Here is a 24,226-nt window from a genome sequence, read left to right as displayed (position 1 = left end):
TTAGTTGCCCTGCTCTCTCTCCCTCTCCTCCTCCTCCTCTTCCTCCTCATCCTCCTCGTCCAGAGAGACCACTCCGGATGACGCCACGTCTGACACCTTCCTGCGGGTGGCGTAGTCAGGTGGAAACTCCTCGCCCGCCCCCTCTCCCTCCACCTGGCACACTGGGCCCTCGAAGTCCTTACAGGGTGTGTCATCGTCTTCGCCCGGCGACAGGTAGGTCTCGGAGTAGGACGCCGAGTAGCACGGAGAGTTCTCCCCCCCGCAGGGCCGGCCCCCCCTCCCCACGCTGCCCCCCAAGCTGTGGAACCCACAGTCCCCGCTCCCCGGCCCCTTCCCTGCCCTCTGGAGGCGGGCCAGCAGCAGCTCCTCCCCCCCTTGCATCGCCGACAGGATCTTGGCAGCCAGCTCTGCCGCATTGTGGCCGTGGTGGTGGTGGTGGCCACAGTGGCCGAGGTCGCGCAGCAAGGGGTGGTGCTCATCCAGGCTGCAGAGGCTGGAGCACAGGGTGTCCGGGGAGCCGGTGGTGGGGGAGGGCTCACCGCTGACCCTGCCCTCGCCGCTGCCCTCGCAGCAGGACCCCCTCAGGCCCAGGTGTTGGCACACCTGGCTGTGGATCAAGTCCTTCAGGTAGGGGGGGAACGCGGGCACATCTGGAGAGGAGATATAGAGGAGACAGACAGTGAGTACCATAGATATGACTGCCTGTAGACTGGGAGACAGTGACTGACTACCTAGATGGTCTTCGCTGTGTCTCTGTGGTGAGTATACTGTATGACCTTGTCTGTTGAGGAGGTCAAGATGTCATGGAGGGACAGCGAACACACTGGAGAAACAGTGAAAATTACTAGTGCAGTGCCCGTTCAAAACGTGTGTTCAGAACGGGATGACTGCAGAGAGAGCGGTCCTTCCATTATAAATAGCTAGATAGCTAGATATGAACTTTACTGTACAACAACCACCAGACCTGTGTGCTTGAAAGAATCTTGACAGCAGAGGTCCTGTTGAATTCAAATTGAAGTATTGTAGCTAGCTAGCTAGTTAGCTAACTTGAAAACCAATGTGGCCATTTAGAACTCTGTCCACAACACATACAGTAGCTACATACAAGAGCATGTTAAGTAACTGAACGTTCACGGTTAGAATGCTCACTGTGAGCACTGAGCGCATTTTTAAACCACGTATTGTTCTGCTCTATCTGAACGCTGAGCAACTGCCATTAAGCTCGGGAAATGGCACTTTTTGGGCATGTTTTGGTCGAGGAAGCCGAAAATGATATGGTCAGCGGAGCGTATCGCTAATATGCATTGTGTTGAAGATGAGAATGATGTGATGCTGCTCTCTGCTGTTGTTGGTGGAAATAATACTGCAGTGACAGATTCACAACTTCGAAGATGTTGTGCCTGCTTATTCGGAGTCCAAAACTCATTTCCGAATGAAAAGGGAAACCTAACCCTAACCCTAGCTAGGTACGTTGTATCAGTTACTGTAACCTAAAGTAACTAGTAGGCTATATGACGTAATTCGTCTGCTCAGAGTGAGCGAAACTGAGAAACCTGTTAAGTGCGTTCTTCACTCTGAACAAAGCTGAGCCGCTGAGTTACTTAACGCACCCACTGACATCAGAAGACATAGCCTAGACTAAAAACAACGGTTATGTATTGTAACTCTAGTTCTATGAGTAGAGCGAAACCCGGGTTCAGCAAAGTCTGCACCTTATGGGGCTTCGCTCCACTCATAGAACTAGAGTTACAATATGTAACAGTTGTTCTATTTCGTGGAGATCCGCCCCACAGGGCAAGCTCCTATTGGCATAAGCGGAGCTACACGACCGCACCATACACTCTAGTTGGATCTGTTAACAAAAGTGGCCAGCCAGGACACAAGCCAAGGTGAGACCATACCAAACGTTGACCCAACCCAAGCACTGGTCCCTACCCGCTGCACTCAGCTTATCTCAGCCTAGGGCAAGGAGAGGTACGTGATGGGAAAGACAGACTTGAAAAGGTTCCACTGTAACACAACCCGGCCGAGCTACTACCAGCCCCAAGGGGACAGGAGCGGACCGCCACAAATCAACAGTTCGGACCGCAGCCGTGCGCTGAACATAATAAGTCAGCACACTCACAGGACACAATAAATGTAAGCAAGCCTCTTCCTTGCTCATATGAGGCGGAGGATAGAAGGTTCTCAGCTCCAAATCCTGTGCGCTGAACGCGCCCCGGACCACTTTTGGAACGAAAGATGGATCTGTTCACAAAACAGCCTTGCTCCCATCACCCGTGATGAGAAAAACGGTCAGCGCTCTCAGAACACTGACCCACTTGCCCGATGTCAAAGTGAGGAGCAACGCAACTTGATAGAGAGCTACTTGAGGGAAACTTGCTCTATTGGTTCAAACGGCGCTCCACATAGCGCATTCAGAACCAAAGGCAAATCCCAAGGCGGTGCCATAGCCTTGTGCACGGGGCAAAGAAAGCATACACCAGTTAACCAGGGGATGTCCATAAACCATATTTTTGGTGAACCCCTCATGACACGTGGAAATAGCGCTTGCATACACTTTGATAGTGGATGCTGCTAGTCCGTCTTCATGATCAACCAGGTGTTGGAGAAAATCCAGAATCATCTCAACTGAGCAGGACTTGGGAGCAATGTCCCTCTCTCCACACCAGCGCGCAAAAGCGGCCCACTTGCCAGAGTAAATCATAGCAGTGGACACCGCGTGTGCACTCGGAATAGTACTGAACACAGCCGGAGAGTCCTCTACCAGACAATTTCCGCTGTTCAAGAGCCAGGCCACCAGCAGCCGCCCCAGAACCGAACCAGTGCAAATTGAGCCCTGTGCCTGGGACAGCACGTTCGGCCACTGAGGGATGAGGCAAGATCCCACAGATGTCATGGCCATCACCTCCGCATACCATCTCGCCCAGTACCGGTCCAGCGTTATCAGTATCACTGATAGACCCTCCGACTGTATCCTGGCTAACAATGATAGGATTAGTCCGACTGGTGGGAAGAAATACAGTAGCACCTTCAGCCAGAGGGCATGCACAAACACGTCCACCCCCAGCGGAGGCCGGTCCCTCCAATAGCTGAGGTCTGCTTCAAAAACCAGCACAAGGCATCGTCTTTGTCTCATAGGATCTAGATGGAGCCGTGTGAACCACCTCTGTGTGCTCCTCACGTGCAGAGGGCGCAGTGATACCACCACATGAGCTGCTGCCATGAGACCCAGAAGCCGCATAATCGATGGAACAGAGACCTTCATAGAGGAACGGAAATCACTGAGACTATTCCCCAGTGTTCCCTTCCTCAGTGCGGACAGACTCATGGTGCCCGTGTCCAGATTGATGGCAATCTGATGAGCTGGCCACAGAAAACTCTTTTCCCAATTGATTGCAAACCCTAGGTCGGTGAGATGATTCACCACCACAGCAGTGTGCGTCAAAGCCAGAAGAGGCGACGGAGCCAGAACCAGCACATCGTCCAGGTACGCAATGATCCTGATGCCCTGTTGGCACAGTGGTCTCAACGCTGTCTCCACACAAATAGAGTCCTGGGGGTGAGCGCATATCAAAACGGAAGTCTGGTACATTCGTACGCCACTCCCTGGAAGACAAAACGCAGATAGATCTGAGTTATCGGCACGTGGAAGTAAACGTCTTTCAGATCTATGCTGGTGTAAAAATCACCAGGAAAACACTTCTGGCATCTGCACTGTAAGCATGTGGAACTTCAATTTTGCCACTGCCTTGTTGAAAAGGTGGATGTCCAAAATTGGTCCCACGCCTCCCGTCTTTTTAGGCATGCGGAAGTAGCGGGAATAAAACCCCTCGTTCCTCTGCTCCAACGGGACCACAGTCACCGCTCCTGTCGATAAAAGCTCCGCAATCTGCTGACAGAGCTGCGGCTTGATCGGGATGCAGCATCACCATTGCCACAGTGCCCCTGAAGGGCGGAGGGGAGCAGTGGAACTGACTGGAATAACCTTCTGTCAGAACGCGCTGTAACCGGCTGTACAGGAGGCACCTCTCGTGCCAGACTGCTAAGCGGTTCGAGAAAGTGTGCCGGAGATTGCGGCATCAGATCGAGGAATCTGCCGTAATCCATCTTGTCCCTGACCGTCCACAGACAGCAGAGAAAACTCCAGTGTCTTGGTCCAAGGAGGGCCATCACATGGCTAGACGAGGCTGCCGTCAATTCACCCTTCGTCTGCTGTGATAGCAGGGGAAGACACTGCAGCTCGAACCGGAGACATCAACGTTTTCAGATGGGGCAGTAGCTAATAGCTGGACCCATCGTACTCACAACATCCCCACTCCGTTTGTCTGCCGTTTGTGGCTAGACTAGGCACAACACAAGATGCAGACTATACAATCAAAATAACAATTAACTGTATTTTTATTGTCGCCTTAATGGAAACGTTCCCACCGCCGCTCTTAAAAGAGCGTGGGGGGCAAGGCAAAGACATTCACGTATCTCGGCGCACTGTGGTTGCGTCGCTTCTGTCCCCAAGCCTGGAGGTGGGCAGCCGTGCCGGTCAGGACCGGGCCGAGCTGGACACCTGTGCCGGTCAGGACCGGGCCGGCCGGGCTGCACACTCTGAACCGGCTGGGAAGGAGAAGCGGAGGTGGAGGTGTCAGGCCGGAAGCCCCGATGGAGGAACCGGGCAACGGGCAACGGACGGGTGAGACATCGTAGCTGGTTGTTGGGCTTGTTACGAGAACAGCCACATCACACAAACCAGACTTGCTTACCCGAGGGTCGAGGAGGACGCTCTTGTTGTCTTCACGCAGACCGGTCAGTGACAACTACAGATGGCATTGTTGGACGACAGAGGTGGCCATAACCCCATCGCGGCAGGCAGCAGAGGCTCTCAAGAGCTGGGCAATGGCCCCCTCGCGGGGAAGCCAGTCATCATTACTTCATTCCAGCGGGCAACTCTGGTAGCTCTCATGAAGGAACGTAGCGGAGCGCTCAGGGAAGCAGGTTGGCCCCATCCTGCCATCACAAACATCTCCAGGCTAGACATAGCCAGGAGAAGACAAAGCACAGGCTTGGAGGTTGACCCATAGCAGACGGAGCTCAAGAGAGGGAGACCCGTCGCAGCCACAACCTCTCATCATCAGACGGAGGGGGGCGACAGCATCGGCGCAGGCTGCTGAAGAGGCTCACGTTGAACGCAGGTCTGGCAGTCAGGAGGCTGCCCCAGACCCGCCCTGGCATGCTGCGGCCCCATGCAACAGAGCAGAGTGGATGTCCCACGTCACTATAGAGGGCGTCACAACCGCAGAACATCTCAGGCAGACTAGGCAACGTCGGCCGGGGTGTCCCGAGGGATGCCGCCGGCTCCACGGTGAGTCGTTGGCTGGTCATCTTCTTTCTTCTCAGGCTTCTTGCGAGCTGAAAGTTTCTAGGAGCAGATGTGCAGGCGAAGCCCGCTTATACAGTGGTGCACCAGACCTGGTTGGACACTGGTATGTGTATGTTGGTTTTTCTTCAGTCAAGTGTAGCTGGCTAGGTTTCACAAGCCAATAGGAGCTAGCCCTGTGGGGCGGAACTCTACGTAATAGAACTGTGGTTACATTACTTATGTAGCTAGCTATTACAAAGCTAATGTTAGCTTCTGCTTACATGTAGCTGCTGAAGTTAGCTCGCAAGTTATGTTACGACACTGTAAAGGATACACATGCCGATGGCAAACGCCCCAATCACTACTCCCGTTATAAGAATGCGACAATGTATTTGTTCCAAGTTCTTCTCTAGTAGTCACGCTCTCGCCTTCTCCGTCTTAGATGTTTCTGGGCCACTGTAAGCATTGTTTTAGTAGTGACCTCTCCAAGTCCTTCAGACATGTCTGTTACTGGTGATATGTGATGTAAAAGCTACATTCTTTGGTGTTGAGCGTTCCTTGGGTCCTAGGGCCCGTTGAGCACGTGTCTGTTCGGAACGGGCCGATTATTTGCAGCTTTCTCGAGAACCGCTCCTCCAAACAACTTCACACTTACTGCACTTCCTCGGGTCCCAAGCTATACCCCTGCTGAATGTCAACTTCCTTCAGTGCCCGGTTCTCGAGAAATTTGAAATATACTGTAGACAGACATCGACAGACACACACAGAGACACACAGAGACTTGCTGCCTTTATACTGTAGTTAGATTGTCAGCCTGTACAGTACAGTACATTAAACCCTGTACTTCCTAGTATCTACAATATACCTATGGTCTATACCTGGCATATCTATGGTCTATACCTGGCATATCTATGGTCTATACCTGGCATATCTATGGTCTATACCTGCCATATCTATGGTCTATACCTGGCATATCTATGGTCTATACCTGCCATATCTATGGTCTATACCTGCCATATCTATGGTCTATACCTGCCATATCTATGGTCTATACCTGCCATATCTATGGTCTATACCTGCCATATCTACAGTATACTGTGGTTTACAGGATGTCGGGTATCAGACAGGACACAGTGGATTAACATTAACAGTGAATTACAGGATTTCTCGTTTTGGTGCAACCGGTGTTGGTGGGTCTCCACAATCAGGATGAAGTGTCCTCAACACACAGAAACACACACTATCTCTCTCTCTTTCTGTCACACACATACACAGACACACAGTATGCTTATAGTGCACTCACACAGTGCATATACTCATAACAACGCCCCGCCTTCTGTCTGCAGCAGAGGAATCCTATTAAAGTTGCAGGAGGGATATCACATTGCAGCGGGGATTTTTTTTTTTGAGGGGATGGAAGTAGGGCACTGGGACAATTAGAGCTGCCGAGAGAGAAAGAAAGAGACAGAGAAAGAGAGAGAGAGAGAGAGAGAGAGAGAGAGAGAGAGAGAGAGAGAGAGAGACAAGAGAGAGAGAGAGAGAGAATGGTGGTGTGGGGATGGGAGGATGTGCCGGATGGGAGAGGTGGAACCTGAAGAGAGAGAATAAGTGCATGGCGTCATCGCAGTGCCAGACTTCACACGTGCTTGAGGTGGCGCTGCAGAGCCAGGAGGGACACGGCGGCGCGAGCGCAGGACGACGCAGAGCGCAGGAAGAACGCTGTCGGACCAGCGATTGAGACACCTCCACCAAGCGCGCGTAGCGCCGGTTAGACGACGCAGGAAGGACAACACCAAGGAAACATTCCCTCCAGTGATCTAACGCTGTTCTCCCCTCGACTGCCCTCCCTCGCTCTTTCAAGCTGCAAGCTTTTCTTCATGCTGGAAACTTTCCCGCTCACTCAAAACATTTCTGCTCGCTCACAGCGTTTGCGTTGTACCCCAACCGATGAGAAATGGGGAGGAAATTGGTCGATCACATTGTGCAATCTATTTACTGAACAATGCCTGTGATTGTTTTCATGGCTCTCCACACCTGATCCTGCAGCCAATAAGATGGCTAAGATGAATTCTTTATTAAGAAGGTTTAGAGGGCCTATATTGTAATGATACAACTGTGTTTCTGCCGGCCTGACATCACCACCTCACATGTATGCAAATTCTGGCACTGTCAGAGAGAGAGAGAGAGAGAGAGAGAGAGAGAATGTATGTGTGTGTGTGTGTGTGTGTGTGTGTGTGTGTGTGTGTGTGTGTGTGTGTGTGTGTGTGTGTGTGTGTGTGTGTGTGTGTGTGTGTGTGTGTGTGTGTACAGATAGATAAATGCGTGCATGTACCTGTGCTTTGTGTTGTGGGCTCGTTAGCAGGCAAGAAGTCCTCGTCGTACGAGTCGTCATTAGAGTCGTCCCCGTCGACCGAGGACCAGGCTCTCAGCTTAGCTTCCGCTATGGCAAACTGCTCCGCCACACCTGTGCTCGCACACACACACACACACACACACACACACACACACACACACACACTGACAGTTAGATATTGTTACGCAGAAACAGTTTGGATCTAGGGCAGACAACGTGAGCACAAAGGTAAAGAAGCCCAATGCATGTTTTTGAGACATTTCAACACAAAGAACCCCCCCCCCACACCCCTTGAGAGGACCAGCCCACAGACTGTGACGCCTGTGTCACTGTGTGAAACACCTTCAACAGAGCATAGAAAAGTCAGTGTATTTATGGGATATATACAGTATTATGCTCACACTGCAAATCAATCACACACATACACACACACACACTCAGGCATGAGTCTGTGGGCGTACACCTTGAGCCTTGTGCACAAACACACATGCATCACATGAATCTGTCCTTCTGTCACACACACACACACACACACACACCCCAACCCCCCCCCCCCCCTACACACACACACATACACACACACAGCACACACAAACCCCTCCCCCCCCCCCACACACACACACACGCCCACCACCCCCACACAGGGGACACGGTGTTTCTCCCTGGCCGAGGTGATTCAGCATGTGATAGAGCCAGTGAACCTGCTGACCAATCACCCCTAATCACCATCAGCAGCTAGCCAATCAGAGAACGCTCTGTCCCTCTCTCTCTCTCTCTCCTTCCGCTTCCTCTCCTCTCCCTCTATCCATCCCTCTGCTTTGTATTCCCTTCCTCCCTCCTCATCCCTTCATCCCATCAGCTTTCCAGCGCGCCTTGTCTCTCTCTGTCGCTTGTCTTCCTCCACTCGCTCCTCTCTTCTCTCATCCCTCTGATTCCATTTCGATCTAATCTCTCTTTCTCTCTCTCTCTCTCTCTCTGTCTCTCTCTCTCTCTGTCTCTCTCTCTCTCTCTCTCTGTCTCTCTCTCTCTGTCTCTCTCTCTCTCTCTCTCTGTCTCTCTCTCCCTCTGTCTCTCTCTCTCTCTCTCTCTCTCTCTCTCTCTCTCTATGTCTCTCTCCCTTGGTGTCCTGAGTGTTATGCATTAATGTGCTGATTCACACAGCGATCAATCGTCCCGCTGTTCTCCTCTCCTGGCCCGGCCCCCGAACACAGATCACAGTCCTCCCTCCATCTCTCTCCCTCCTTCTCTCTCTTTCTCTCCCTCCATCTCTCTCCCTCCCTCTCTTTCTTTCTCTCCCTCCATCTCTCTCTTTCTCTCCCTCCATCTCTCTCCCTCCCTCTCTCTCTTTCTCTCCCTCCATCTCTCTCCCTCCCTTTCTCTCTTTCTCTCCCTCCATCTCTTTCCCTCGCTCTCTTCTTTTCTACTTTTATCTCCATATTATTATTACTTCTATTCTCTTATACACACACTCACACACACAGACTTCTTGCACAATACAAGTGTGTGTGTGCGTATGTGTGTGTGTGTGTGCAGGCCCGGCGGGAGGCAATTGGCCGCCCTAGGCAAAGTAACGACTGTGCACCTCCGACAAGTTGACTAGTTGTTAAGCGTGGGGGGGGGGGGGGGGGGGGGAGTGCTAGCGGACAGTTCCAACTGCCCGCCCCCCGCTCAACAAGCACAGAGCACAGTCGTTAGAGATTTTCTGAGTGTCAGGTTTGTCCGCGCACCCCTAGTGCCTCGGTGCCCTAGGCATTTATGTGCCGCCCCTGTGTGTGTGCGTGTGTTTGTGTTCAAACCAGGATTGGTCGATCGCCTCTACAGAGTACTAGGAACTGTAACCCTGCCAGCCCTGCACTGGAAACAACACACACATACCTACACACACAATTGAACAACCTAGCCTGGGAATACCTGGGAGTCCAAATGAACCACCTGGACTCTACCAACAACGCTAAGGCTCTCTTCAGGAAGGGGAAGAGCAGACTGTTCAGGGCAGACTGTTCAGGGCAGACTGTTCAGGGCAGACTGTTCAGGGCAGACTGTTCAGGGCAGACTGTTCAGGGCAGACTGTTCAGGGCAGACTGTTCAGAGCAGACTGTTCTTCCAGAGGAGGTTAAGGTCGCTTAATACAGTATATGTAACCAAGCTGCTACAGATGTTTTGCCAGGCTGTTGTGGCCAGAGTCCTTTTATTCACCGTAGTATGTCGGGGGGGGGGGGGGGGGGGGGGGGGGGCAACATTGAGACACGAGATGAGACAACGCGAGACATGCCAGCAAGCTGCACCAGCTGAACCAGCTGTACCAAGCTGAACCAGCTGAACCAAGTTGAACCAAGCTGAACCAAGTTGAACCAAGCTGAACCAAGTTGAACCAGCTGAACCAAGCTGAACCAAGCTGAAGCTGGATAACCCCACCCATCCTGGATAACCTCACCCGTCCTAGATAACCCCACCCATCCTGGATAACCCCACCCGTCCTAGATAACCCCACCCATCCTGGATAACCCCACCCGTCCTAGATAACCCCACCCATCCTGGATAACCCCACCCGTCCTGGATAACCCCACCCATCCTGGATAACCCCACCCATCCTGGATAACCCCACCCATCCTAGATAACCCCACCCATCCTGGATAACCTCACCCATCCTGGATAACCTCACCCATCCTGGATAACCTCACCCGTCCTAGATAACCCCACCCATCCTGGATAACCTCACCCATCCTGGATAACCTCACCCATCCTGGATAACCCCACCCATCCTGGATAACCTCACCCATCCTGGATAACCTCACCCATCCTGGATAACCCCACCCATCCTGGATAACCTCACCCATCCTGGATAACCCCACCCATCCTGGATAACCTCACCCATCCTGGATAACCCCACCCATCCTGGATAACCCCACCCGTCTCCTCAATGGAGAACTAACAGGAATGAGGAGCACGTTCAGCCACAGACTCGCCCCCCCCCCCCCCACACACACATTAGACCACTAAGCGCTCTGGACAGTCCTTTCTGCCAGTAGAGCTCTACAACCAGACAGGGCCGGCACATCTGGTGAGCTGGAGCCAACAGGCTGAGTCCCAGGGACTCTATGGACTCTGCACTTTTGACCTTTTGCACATGGACTCTGCACTAGTTGAATTCATTATTTATTCCTGTTTTTTGCCACTTCCTTCTCTATGCTTTTCTGTTGCTGTTCTTAATCCAGAACTTCCCCACGGGGACAAATAAAGATTTTCAATTTCGCAAACACACACAGACATACTGTGTGTGAGTGAGATAAACTGTGTGTGTGTGTGTGTGTGTGTGTGTGTGTGTGTGTGTGTGTGTGTGTGTGTGTGTGTGTGTGTGTGTGTGGGGGGGGGGGGGGGGGGGGCAACATTGAGACACGAGATGAGACAACGCGAGACATGCCAGCAAGCTGCACCAGCTGAACCAAGTTGAACCAAGCTGAACCAAGTTGAACCAAGCTGAACCAAGTTGAACCAAGCTGAACCAAGTTGAACCAGCTGAACCAAGCTGAACCAAGCTGAAGCTGGATAACCCCACCCATCCTGGATAACCTCACCCGTCCTAGATAACCCCACCCATCCTGGATAACCCCACCCATCCTAGATAACCCCACCCGTCCTAGATAACCCCACCCATCCTGGATAACCCCACCCGTCCTAGATAACCCCACCCATCCTGGATAACCCCACCCGTCCTAGATAACCCCACCCATCCTGGATAACCTCACCCATCCTGGATAACCCCACCCATCCTGGATAACCTCACCCGTCCTAGATAACCCCACCCATCCTGGATAACCCCACCCGTCCTAGATAACCCCACCCATCCTGGATAACCCCACCCGTCCTAGATAACCCCACCCATCCTGGATAACCCCACCCGTCCTAGATAACCCCACCCATCCTGGATAACCTCACCCATCCTGGATAACCCCACCCATCCTAGATAACCCCACCCATCCTGGATAACCTCACCCATCCTGGATAACCTCACCCGTCCTAGATAACCCCACCCATCCTGGATAACCTCACCCATCCTGGATAACCTCACCCATCCTGGATAACCTCACCCATCCTGGATAACCCCACCCATCCTGGATAACCTCACCCATCCTGGATAACCCCACCCATCCTGGATAACCTCACCCATCCTGGATAACCCCACCCATCCTGGATAACCCCACCCATCCTGGATAACCCCACCCGTCTCCTCAATGGAGAACTAACAGGAATGAGGAGCACGTTCAGCCAGACTCGCCCCCCCCCCCACACACACATTAGACCACTAAGCGCTCTGGACAGTCCTTTCTGCCAGTAGAGCTCTACAACCAGACAGGGCCGGCACATCTGGTGAGCTGGAGCCAACAAGCTGAGTCCCAGGGACTCTATGGACTCTGCACTTTTGACCTTTTGCACATGGACTCTGCACTAGTTGAATTAATTATTTATTCCTGTTTTTTGCCACTTCCTTCTCTATGCTTTTCTGTTGCTGTTCTTAATCCAGAACTTCCCCACGGGGACAAATAAACATTTTCAATTTCGCAAACACACACAGACATACTGTGTGTGAGTGAGATAAACTGTGTGTGTGTGTGTGTGTGTGTGTGTGTGTGTGTGTGTGTGTGTGTGTGTGTGTGTGTGTGTGTGTGTGTGGCGGGGGGGGTAAATTGAGTAAGCTCTCTGATTGGTCAACTGCCGTGTACTAATCACGATAGAATCATGGCTAGCTGATTAATACATGGCTAGGGCCTCATCACTTAACGTATCGCTATGCCGTTATTTTCTTGCATCGAGTCTGTGATTTCTATGGCAACGTTTACACTGCAGCGCTTGATGTTTACAACTCACAACAGCTGTTTCGATAAGACGTTGATGCAAGCTATTTCGCAACCCATATTAAAATGTTTCGGTGGTAGTAGGCTACAAGTGGTGGAAACATAGGCTATTGTTTTTCTCTTGGCTACCTTAGGTGGATAAAGACTGAACTAGACGTGCAGTTTGATGAATTAAGTTATGTTATAACCGGCAGCACACCGGAAACTAGTGTTAACTAGGCCCATAGTAAGGAACGCAATCCCAAGCATGTTGCCAGGGAGAGAATGCTCGTAGAGTCGCTAAGGAACTACTTTACGTTGAAGATTAAATCTAGCAGAAAGCTTAAGTTTGAGAGCAAATTAAAATTAAAAAGATGTAATGATTTTGTTGATTATAATGGTGTGTGTTATATAATCACAATAATACACTCGATGCCTGTTCTTTAACCTCATTAATGGTACTCGAGTACAGCGTACATACCTCGGCGCTAGCGCCTCAGTATTGCCGCAGCACTCTCGTACCATTAATGACTTTAAAGAACGGCATCTGGTGTATTATTGCTTAAATGTATACTTCTTACTCTATACACACAATCTTAAATGTATACTTCTTACTCTATACACACAATCTTAAATGTATACTTCTTACTCTATACACACGATCTGCAGGGGGACATAAGCTCCTCTCCATATCGGTCAGGGCAGACTGCCAGACTCCTGCAGGAGGGAGAACCACTCTCCAGGATTGACTGGGAAGAAGCCTGTGTGTGTGTGTGTGTGTGTGTGTGTGTGTGTGTGTGTGTGTGTGTGTGTGTGTGTGTGTGTGTGTGTGTGTGTGTGTGTGTGTGTGTGTGTGTGTATTGGCACAAGCTAACCAATCAATAGGACAACCCCACCTGGACATGTCTCCAAAGCTTCCTACAGTCCAGCTGTGTCAATGTATCTTGAGAGCTAAATTCTCTCTGTGTCTCCCTCTCTCTCTCTCTCTCTCTTTCTCTCTCTCTCTCTCTCTCTCTTTCTCTCTCTCTCTCTCTCTCTCTCTCTTTCTCTCTCTCTCTTTCTCTCTCTCCCTTTCTCCCTCTCTCACTGTCACACACACACATACGCTCGCAGGCACACACATACAACACAGACATAAATCGTATAACATACACACTCTTAGAAACAATCCCGTTTACACATCCTCTCATATACTGTACAGGCTGACACATGTTCACTGTGAACAAGCACACACCCAGTCTCCAACACACCCAGTCTCCAACACACAGTCTCCAACACACAGTCTCCAACACACACAGTCTCCAACACACCCATATACTACATCACACACAGTCTCCAACACACACAGTCTCCATCACACACAGTCTCCATCACACACAGTCTCTAACACACACAGTCTCCAACACACACAGTCTCCATCACACACAGTCTCCAACACACCCATACACTACATCACACACAGTCTCCAACACACCCAGTCTCCAACACACACAGTCTCCAACACACCCATACACTACATCACACACAGTCTCCAACACACACAGTCTCCAACACACACAGTCTCCAACACACACAGTCTCCAACACACACAGTCTCCATCACACACAGTCTCCAACACACACAGTCTCCAACACACCCAGTCTCCAACACACAGTCTCCAACACACCCAGTCTCCAACACACAGTCTCCAACACACACAGTCTCCAACACACCCATATACTACATCACACACAGTCTCCAACACACCCAGTCTCCAACACACACAGTCTCCATCACACACAGTCTCCAACACACCCATATACTACATCACACACAGTCTCCAACACACCCAGTCTCCAACACACACAGTCTCCAACACACACAGTCTCCAACACACACAGTCTCCAACACACCCATATACTACATCACACACAGTCTCCAACACACCCAGTCTCCAACACACACAGTCTCCAACACACACAGTCTCCAACACACACAGTCTCCAACACACACAGTCTCCAACACACCCAGTCTCCAACACACCCATATACTACATCACACACAGTCTCCAACACACCCAGTCTCCAACACACACAGTCTCCATCACACACAGTCTCCAACACACACAGTCTCCATCACACACAGTCTCTAACACACCCAGTCTCCAACACACACAGTCTCCAACACACACAGTCTCCAACACACACAGTCTCCAACACACCCATATACTACATCACACACAGTCTCCAACACACCCAGTCTCCAACACACACAGTCTCCAACACACACAGTCTCCAACACACCCATATACTACATCACACACAGTCTCCAACACACCCAGTCTCCAACACACACAGTCTCCATCACACACAGTCTCCAACACACACAGTCTCCAACACACACAGTCTCCATCACACACAGTCTCTAACACACACAGTCTCCAACACACACAGTCTCCATCACACACAGTCTCCAACACACCCATACACTACATCACACACAGTATCCAACACACACAGTCTCCAACACACCCAGTCTCCAACACATCCATCCACTACATCACACACAGTATCCAACACACACAGTCTCCAACACACCCAGTCTCCAACACACCCGTACACTACATCTCACTCCTTTTCGTTAATTCTCACTTCTTCACACAATGTGCGCCCGAAGTGGGAAGTGATCCGCTGATGCAGAGGAGGAGTTGTGTGTTCATTCAGAGGAGGAGTTGTGTGTTCATTCAGAGGAGGAGTTGTGTGTTCACGCGCTCATGAACAGGTCTCTTACCGTGTGGGATCGGCGCATGATGATGATGTCAGAGGAAGTGAAAGTGAAACAACATCCGCAGTCATGTGGACAAGTTTGGGGAGGGTGGGGGTGGGGGGGTTGTAATCACCTTAAGTACATCCAGGAGAAAGGATGGGAGAGGAGAGGAGAGGAGAGGAGAGGAGAGGAGAGGAGAGGAGAGGAGAGGAGAGGAGAGGAGAGGAGAGGAGAGGAGAGGAGAGGAGAGGAGAGGAGAGGAGAGGAGAGGAGAGGAGAGGAGAGGAGAGGAGAGGAGAGGAGAGGAGGAGTAAGGTGAAGAGGCTGCTGACAAAGGCGCGACGACATGAAAGAGAAGAGGGACCCCCCTCCTCCCCTCATCTTTCCAATCAGTCGATCCCGACCCCGTAACGCCACCCCGCAGACACTGGCCCAGCAGCCTATCAGGTGTTGGCGCTCTTTTGTTCCCTGTCTTTTTTATAGCTTTCCTTACACTCACGTGAGTCCAGGCATATTGTTAATAATGTCAACGGGCGGATCACACGCCGAGCTAAGGTTGTGTATTGCTAATTCATGAGAGTCAACTCGTTTAGCCAAGCTTACTGGCACAGTTAGTGGGGCTAACTAAATACCAAAAATACCCCCTATATTTATACCGCAGCTGCGGGATCCCGCAAACACACACGGAGCCCCGCGAGTGTGATTCTATCAGCTTTAACTGAGAGGTGTGATAATCCTCTCGTCTCACCTTAAGTACATCCAGGAGAAAGGATGGGAGAGGAGAGGAGAGGAGAGGAGAGGAGAGGAGAGGAGAGGAGAGGAGAGGAGAGGAGAGGAGAGGAGAGGAGAGGAGAGGAGAGGAGAGGAGAGGAGAGGAGAGGAGAGGAGAGGAGAGGAGAGGTATTGTGGGAAAGTACAGCAGTGAGGAGAGGAGAAGAGGGGAGAGGAGAGGAGAGGAGAGGAGAGGAGAGGAGAGGAGAGGAGAGGAGAGGAGAGGAGAGGAGAGGAGAGGAGAGGAGAGGAGAGGAGAGGAGAGGAGAGGTATTGTGGGAATGTACAGCAGTGAGGAGAGGAGAGGAGCAGAGGGGGGAGGACAGCAGTGAGGAGAGGAGAGGAGCAGAGGGGGGAGGACAGCAGTGAGGAGAGGAGCAGAGGGGGGAGGACAGCAGAACAGGCCAGAGGGGCACAGAAAATCGCTCCGTCACGCTGGGGACCAGGAGCAGAACCTTACTGCTCAAATTAACCTTGAGAGTCTGCATTGCAGGGAACGAGGGAGAGGGGGGAAAGAGGGAGACAGAGAGAGAGAGAGAGAATGGGGATGGGAGTATCTCCCGTCAAACAAATGGGGCCCCGATAGAGAGGGTTCAGAGTTTATCTCTCAAGTCATTTCTAGTCATCCGGTCACCTTGTCTATAAAAATAACAAACAACGTAGGAAAAAATAAATTAAAAAAAAGTCTACCTGCAGCGAAGCGGGCCTCCTGCTCGCCCTCGGTGAGGTCGGAGTAGCTGTTGAAGTCAGACTCCAGGGCGGCCGGTGTGTCGGTGGGCTTACACCAGCCTTTCCACTCGATCAGGTGGGCCACCCTGCCCTGCGCCATGGCCGTGGGCTTGGTCACATGGTCCTTCACCACCTGGGAGAAGCCTGTGGGTCCGCGGTTAGAGGGCCAAGGTCAGCATCAAGGTTGTCTCAACATAGAGTAGTAGTAAACATGAGTTGGTTTGTGTGTGTGTGTGTGTGTGTGTGTGTGTGTGTGTGTGTGTGTGTGTGTGTGTGTGTGTGTGTGTGTGTGTGTGCGTGTGTGTGTGTGTGTGTGTGTGTGTGTGGGTGTGGGTGTGTGTGCGTGTGTGTGTGTATGTGTGTGTGTGTGTCTGTGTGTGTGTGTGTTTGTGTGTGTGTGTGTGTGTGTCGTGCGTGTGTGTGTGTGTGTGTATGTGCGTGTGTGAGTGTAAGTGTGTGTGTGTGTGTGTGTTTTTATTTACCATGTAATGAAGATCTGGCTAATGCAGCGATCTCTTGAATAGTAAGCGCTCTTCTCGATTTCGGCAGCATTTCGACGGTGTCCTCAACATTTACCTGTGAATAAAGACAACACACGCATTAGAGGCTGACTTATATGGCTTACATACAACTTGAGATACTAGTCTATTATATTCTACAATGCTTGTCTAACTATGATTTGTGAGCAAAGAAAATGATAGGTCTTTCTATTCAATCAATCAAAGCTTTATTTGTATAGCGCATTTCATACCCAGAGGCAACACAATGCGCTTTACAGAGAACAAGGGAGGTGGGTATACGACCCACCCCTACATATATTCAGTTCCATTCATCTCACTGCCTGAGGGGACAACTGGTGAGAGACCTTAACAATCCTTCAACGCAGGCGCACACTTGGCAGCTTGTTTTGATCGTATTGCTGCTGACAAAGGCGCGACGACATGAAAGAGAAGAGGGACCCCCCTCCTCCCCTCATCTTTCCAATCAGTCGATCCCGACCCCGTAACGCCACCCCGCAGACACTGGCCCAGCAACCTATCAGGTGTTGGCGCTCTTTTGTTCCCTGTCTTTTTTATAGCTTTCCTTACACTCACGTGAGTCCAGGCATATTGTTAATAATGTCAACGGGCGGATCACACGCCGAGGTTGTGTATTGCTAATTCATGAGAGTCAACTCGTTTAGCCAAGCTTACTGGCACAGTTAGTGGGGCTAACTAAATACCAAAAATACCCCCTATATTTATACCGCAGCTGCAGGATCCGGCGAACACACACGGAGCCCCGCGAGTGTGATTCTATCAGCCTTAACTGAGAGGTGTGATAATCCTCTCGCGCCACAGAGGGGCTCGCGGATCACTGTGGAGAATCTGGGAGTGATATGACATTGCCTCGAGTTTCACATGCCCCCCAGGGCCCCGGTTTACACCAACGTTACCAGCCCCCCCCCCTCCCGGTTCTGCCCGCTCTCCCCTACTGCCCTACTGAACGAGCGAAGATGAGGAATGGCGGTGGCTTCCGCGGCATCCGCTCTCACAAACGGAAGATGATGAGATGCCTTGTCACACGCGCGAGCAAGCAAGCGCACACACACACCTGTATGCGCGACATACACGGCATTTTCTCGCCAACAGGCTAACAGCCATACGGTCTAATAAATAGAGATGCGAGCTGTCGAGATTATCGTTGGCCAACGCTGCTCAGTTTACCAACCAGAATGTCCTTCGTGCGAAGCCATTACAATCGTCATTAGCCAACACTACTCACTAGACTAATAACAATAATCATATCAGCAGAAAAGTAGCCTCAATGAAAAACACAAAAGAGACACTTTTCGGAGACATTATGGGAAAACATTGAAAGTATAACAAGAGAAGAAGAACCAATTGAGGGACATAGGCTACTGGCGAAAAGCAGAAGTCGAACTAGCATTCCGCGTATCTGCTCGGTATTTTGAACTGATCGGTTCCTACGGAGGGCCAAGCAGTGAGCCACAGGTTTCAAAACAGGTCCGCCAAAACACGGCCCCCCGAGCGGACATGCGTCTACATGAATCGCTCTAATTATAGACTCATTAATCACAGCAGAGGCCAGGCTTTCAACCTCCCACGGGATAACCCACATTTCGGTCTAATATTGCAGGATGATGGACACATGATGCCAAACGAGTGAAAGCGATCTCACGGGTTTTTCAGCACCATGGACAGCTCATGTAACCGAGCCGAATTACGGGCTATACTGAATTTCGGCTAGCCCATAGGCTAAATAACAGCTCTACGAGGGCTACTAGGCTACCATGTAGCCAAACTGACTATCACACAGGCACGCGCGCACGCACAGACACAAATAGGCGACACCCGCGCACCGACAAAGCCTATACCACCGTGCATGCAAAAAACACAGCACACAGTGACATGTAATACTGTACCCGTGTTCTCGCATCGGTGACAACGCCCCTTGTTTTCTCGCAGAAGATGAGCTTTTCCATTGAAAATAGGATGCACATTGAGTCTCCTTTCACCAACATGCCACGTCGCTGTTTGTATATGCTCGGCTCTCACTCCCCCTCTCTCTCTCGCTCTCTCTCTCGCATCGATGCCTGCTACGCGAGAACGGATCTCCGTCGCTCAAGTTTCCTCTTAAAGGAGCATTTATATAGCAACCGGTCACCATGGCATGATTTCTCCCAGGATGCGCGCCGTGATTTGCAGATGACGTCACATGCACTACACCAGTGGCTACCCATTTCCTCCTGCTGCAACCTCTATAGGTTCTCTCTCTCTCTCTCTCTCTCTCTCTCTCTCTGTCTCTCTTTCTCTCTCTCTCTCTCCCTCTCTCTCTCTGAAAACCATTAGCGATGCTTTGTTGAACCTGGAGAGAGGACGAGACGCGCGTGCACCCACGGAGCTCCTGTCTGGCGATGGGCACGTGCCATCAACAGTGCCTGACAGCCGGGCCACCGAGCGGTAAACAAACCTGACTGGCCCGCTACGGGTGTAGTTCAGCTCCAAAGAGCTGCATTCGACCCGTATAGAGAGACGGGGACGTTTCAGAGAGGATCATTATAGCAGTGCTAATCATATCCTCCTTCCCAACGCGTTGACTCACCGCGTCATCCAGATGGCCGGCGGCGCTGATGGATAAATGAGATGAGACGGATTCATCATCGTGTTTGAGTGAATTACCACAGCATCCTGCTAACTCTGATTTACAGTTAGTCCTGTAACACTGTCAAAGGAGAAATAATACGCCTGTCAACTTGGACTAAAGGTGTCTAAAGGCCTAGGGCTACGGCTCGCTGCCTCGAAGTAGCCATTTAATTAGCACGCAACTGGTCCACTATCCGCGCTCGTCGATGTAGCCATTGTTGCATGCATTGAATCCACCGGCACAGCTGCAGCTAATATTGCACTGCAAAGGCGCACAAGCGACACAGCCTAGACAGTGATTGAAACCGCAGAGGCTGTCTGGTGTCGAGGCAAACCAACCGCCCAAATCTCCTTAGGGGCTGTTTAATTGCATTTAGACCAAGGCGAGAGACTTTACATTCAGTGCAATCAAAAGTCCTATTCCAAAACCGCATTAAAAATTGATTGCTAATTACTTTGAATGACTTGCGAATAATTAGAAAAATAACCGGTGAACATTTAATGAAAACTAAGCTGGAGTACCTAAAGCGGAATCCCTCGTTAACAACGGCTTGGTTAATTAGGTAATTATTAAACCAGGAAAGGTTGAGAAAATAATTTTCTGCATCACATACCGAGTCTGAAAACGAACACAGTGTTGAACTACTGTCATCTTCGATTATTTCAATGCCCCTGTTAGGCGATATCGCATTGATGCATTACAAACAGGCTTAAACACAGAAACAGTTTGTAGGCTAATTCAGCTCCCAGTTCGCCAATGGATGAACATCTGATCACATGAGACAAATGTGGTCAATGCCTTAGTAAGATGTTCTAAGCGCACTCATTACAGTGGTGAGCAGGAGCTATAATGTAATGTAATGTAAGTATCGGATAAGCAATATAGGCCTAATCAATAAGCATCCATCTTGTTTAGACATTCCACGCGTTGTAGCATGGATAGGATACCCTGAGCGGTGTGTATATGTGATGGTGCACCGGGCAAAAGAAAAAAGGTCAAACTGAGAAAATCAGCACCTCGCAACGGTCCAGTCTCCCTAGAGGCGTGCCGAGAATGAGTCTGCGCGCCAAGCAGGTCCGCCTGTTCCCCAAGAGTGCGAGATCTGACAAAGAGCTGGCCGTGCTCCAGTCGACGTGCAAAGTGCCGTCGACCGCCACTGTCAGAAGGGAGAGAATGCAGGTGAACTGCAGAAAATTAAATCACCATGCCAACTATACCTCGAGAGAGGACTCAGCAACTGGTGGTGGGAACCAAGATGGAAGGTTTTGAATACGCAGCGGCCCCTCGTAGTATCTCAGTACCCAGAAAAGAACGAATATTTACCCGAATTCAAACCTAGAACAGAATAATGACCAATAATACTGACGTGAGATACCACGGTGGGCTGTCCGGGTCCACGCTCGTGCACATACAGTCATGCAACGTCATGCAGGCAAAGGGCTTTCATAAAGGATTCAAAGCTAGAATGCAAGGCATTCTGAATAATGGCACCTCTGAATAAAATATAATTCCTCATTTCCTCCTACAGCATCCATTTTGAGTGCCACCCGAGTGCCGAGGCCATGTCACCAATAGGCCCAAGCAGACGACGTATAGGGCGTACTGTATATAGATCGCTGTAGATCTGTTACGATCACGATGCGGCAGCGAGCCTCTCAATGAACAGGAAATCACTACCGCTAGACATCTGTAAGTGGACGCATCAGAGAGTTTATGACATTTGGTTGTTTACGGTGGATCATGATTCTGCACAATATCCTATTTCAGAACTGGACAGCGCCTTCACCAAATGCGTCTCTCTCTCTCTCTCGCTCTCTCTTTCTCTCTGTATGTATGTGTGCGTTTGTGTGTGTTCGTGTGTGTCTCCTGTAAATCCAAGCATTGCTAATAACATCTAGGACTGGCCCTATTTCAATTACTCTGAATGCCAATGTTAAAGCGTATTATTATTATTGGCCAGCACCCACCCTACACCGGTAAAAGACCTCCCATTCGCGCGCCATCTCAAATTGCCACCACCAGTAGAATTCAATGGCATTAATTGGAAGTGTTCAGGTTCAATGCCTGGCGATTATATCTTGAAAATCTAGGCTCCCTGCTGATGAAAGTAGCCTATTGTTCGGGGAGGTGACGCGCGCCTTGTTTTGTAAATAGATCTCCGGAGGGTCAGTCCGCGTGTCCGGTGTCACTTGGGCCCGTGCCGCGCGGGTCTTTGCAGAGACGCAGTGTGTTATGGGATGCCACGTCAGCACCATTTTCCAAGGGAAATGCTCGTGTTTCACGCGGATTGCCCGGGAGTGGGCTGCTGACACCCGAGCCGTAAAGTGCGCCCTCGGCTGCCCCCAAGATTAGCCCTGCACTCGTTTCCCCTCGTGTTCCTACAGTATCACAACGGGATCAACCCGATGCAGGGACTGTGTAAAGCCTAACTGAGAATTAGAAAACGCGCATTTAATATGCCTATGGGCTAAATGGCCTAACCACGGCAATAAAGCAAGGTAGCCAAAGACATGTCATTTTTATTTTTGCATACGACACAATTTTAGTCAATCTAGATACAGACTACACAGACTGGTGGTCCGTCTCTTGACAGTGTTTAATAAAGCCGCATGTAGGCATATTGTGACTTTAAAAAGAAAAAAGAAGCCTTTAGAGACAAATAGGCCTAGTAGCCTATTATAGATAGTGCTATGTCCATCTAACACTACAGCTATAATATGGCCCATTCAATATGTAGAACTGTTATAACTCAACTCATACAGACCGAAAGCAATGCAGATTGAGCCCAGGCCTGTTCTTTTCTCGTTTAACGAAGGCTGACAATCGGCAGATTGTGCAACAGTGTGCTCGCGGCTATATGGCGCGAGAGCAAGCGTGCCTCCACTGAAGGGTAACGGCCATACACCGTCTATGCCCGGTTTGTTCATCAACGGTATGACTAGGTATGCCGGTGCTTAGATCTAGCAGGGTGAGACATACATTTGAGTGCCTTAATTGTCTCCAGAGCGTTACGTGTTTGCACCGAGGTCTCTCTCTCTCTCTCTCTCTCTCTCGTTGTCGTGGAAACAGTAAAGTGTACACCATGGTGGCCACGTAGCCTACCTTCCCTCGATCTCCATGGCTCTCTGAAAGACTTATGAGGAAATCAACATAATAAGGTCAGAGCCAGTGAGCGGTGATGTCACAGTATATGGACTTGTTCGGGCAAACAGGTGGGTGCTGTTCCATTGCTGTAACAGCAAAGACGCAGAAGGGTCTAGTAGGCTATTATGACCTACAAGTGCAACTTGAAGCCAGATGCTAACTTTAAAGGAATTCACGGTTATGGTCGAGCAGTGACAAGACGCCAAATGGCCTATACGATCAAATCATGCAAGAGATTCACACACAAGCATCAAGTGTCTGGATGCTGGACGAGCAATAACTCCATAGACAATTAGAGGAGGAGCTGCATTTCAGATTGATGAGCAAAACGGATCGGTTGTTTCCGGTAACGGGGTCGTATTTCACCTTTATTGGTGATAAGCGGGTGTAAGGCTATAGGGTCGTGGGGTTGCGCGCACGGATGGATGAATGGATGTGGCGCGTGTGATTTATGGCTACCGCAAGAATCCCGTCTAATGAATAACGTTTTCCGACGCCGGGAAGGAAGGGTTGGGGGCACGAGTCAAGAGATGTGGCAAGAAGAGGCAGGAGAGAGCGGCGTTGACGTTAGATGGTCAGACAGGGCATCAGGCAACCTGAATACGTTGTCGAGTGAGTCTTTGACAACGAAGGCAGCCTGCACACGTGATGGATATGGTTTAAATGGTGCATTTTAGAACGACTCGTGTGACTTAAAATTAAAGCCTTTATTCGATATGGCCACATGCACCGATAAAGCAGTGGGCTACGAGAATATTGTCACCGCTTATAGAGGCTATACACATTGAGTCAGAGTGCGTTATATTCGACTATACGTAGCCTACAAGCAATAACCTAGAATCCATCTTACCTTGCAACTAAACTGGGTCAATGCAGTCAAAACCATTGTGAACTCGAGAGTCTTGTCATTCAAATGAAAACCCTTCAGCTCCGCATCCGTCAATAGCAGAAACTGTTTCTCCCCTACCTCGCGCGCTCAACGGAAAGCTGTGAGACCTGGTCTCGCGGCACCGCGACGTTAACATCCTCCACCCCCCCCCCCCCCATTTCCCCAGTTCTTATCTATAAGATTAGAATACCAACCGTCAACAGACAAAGTCGTAGTAAGACCAAAATCTGCTACCTGTTAAAACAATCATATGGCTATCAAGA

General features: G+C 50.4%; 1 protein-coding gene across 1 annotated transcript; it reads right to left on the bottom strand.

Moving 5' to 3' along the window:
- fam131ab (family with sequence similarity 131 member Ab) lies at positions 1–23,960 on the bottom strand (the record flags this gene model as incomplete). The annotated part of the gene is made up of 5 exons (XM_084442969.1): positions 1–650; positions 7,686–7,817; positions 16,745–16,927; positions 17,266–17,359; positions 23,925–23,960. 5 exons carry the CDS (start codon positions 23,958–23,960, stop codon positions 1–3), a joined length of 1,095 nt encoding a protein of 364 aa, XP_084299095.1.
- Between the last annotated feature and the right edge of the window lie 266 nt (positions 23,961–24,226).

The sequence above is a fragment of the Borostomias antarcticus genome (genome assembly GCF_949987555.1).
Source record: "Borostomias antarcticus genome assembly, chromosome: 1".
Taxonomy (NCBI): domain Eukaryota; kingdom Metazoa; phylum Chordata; class Actinopteri; order Stomiiformes; family Stomiidae; genus Borostomias; species Borostomias antarcticus.
Note: the sequence above shows the minus strand (reverse complement) of the source record. Positions and strands in the feature narration are given on the sequence as shown.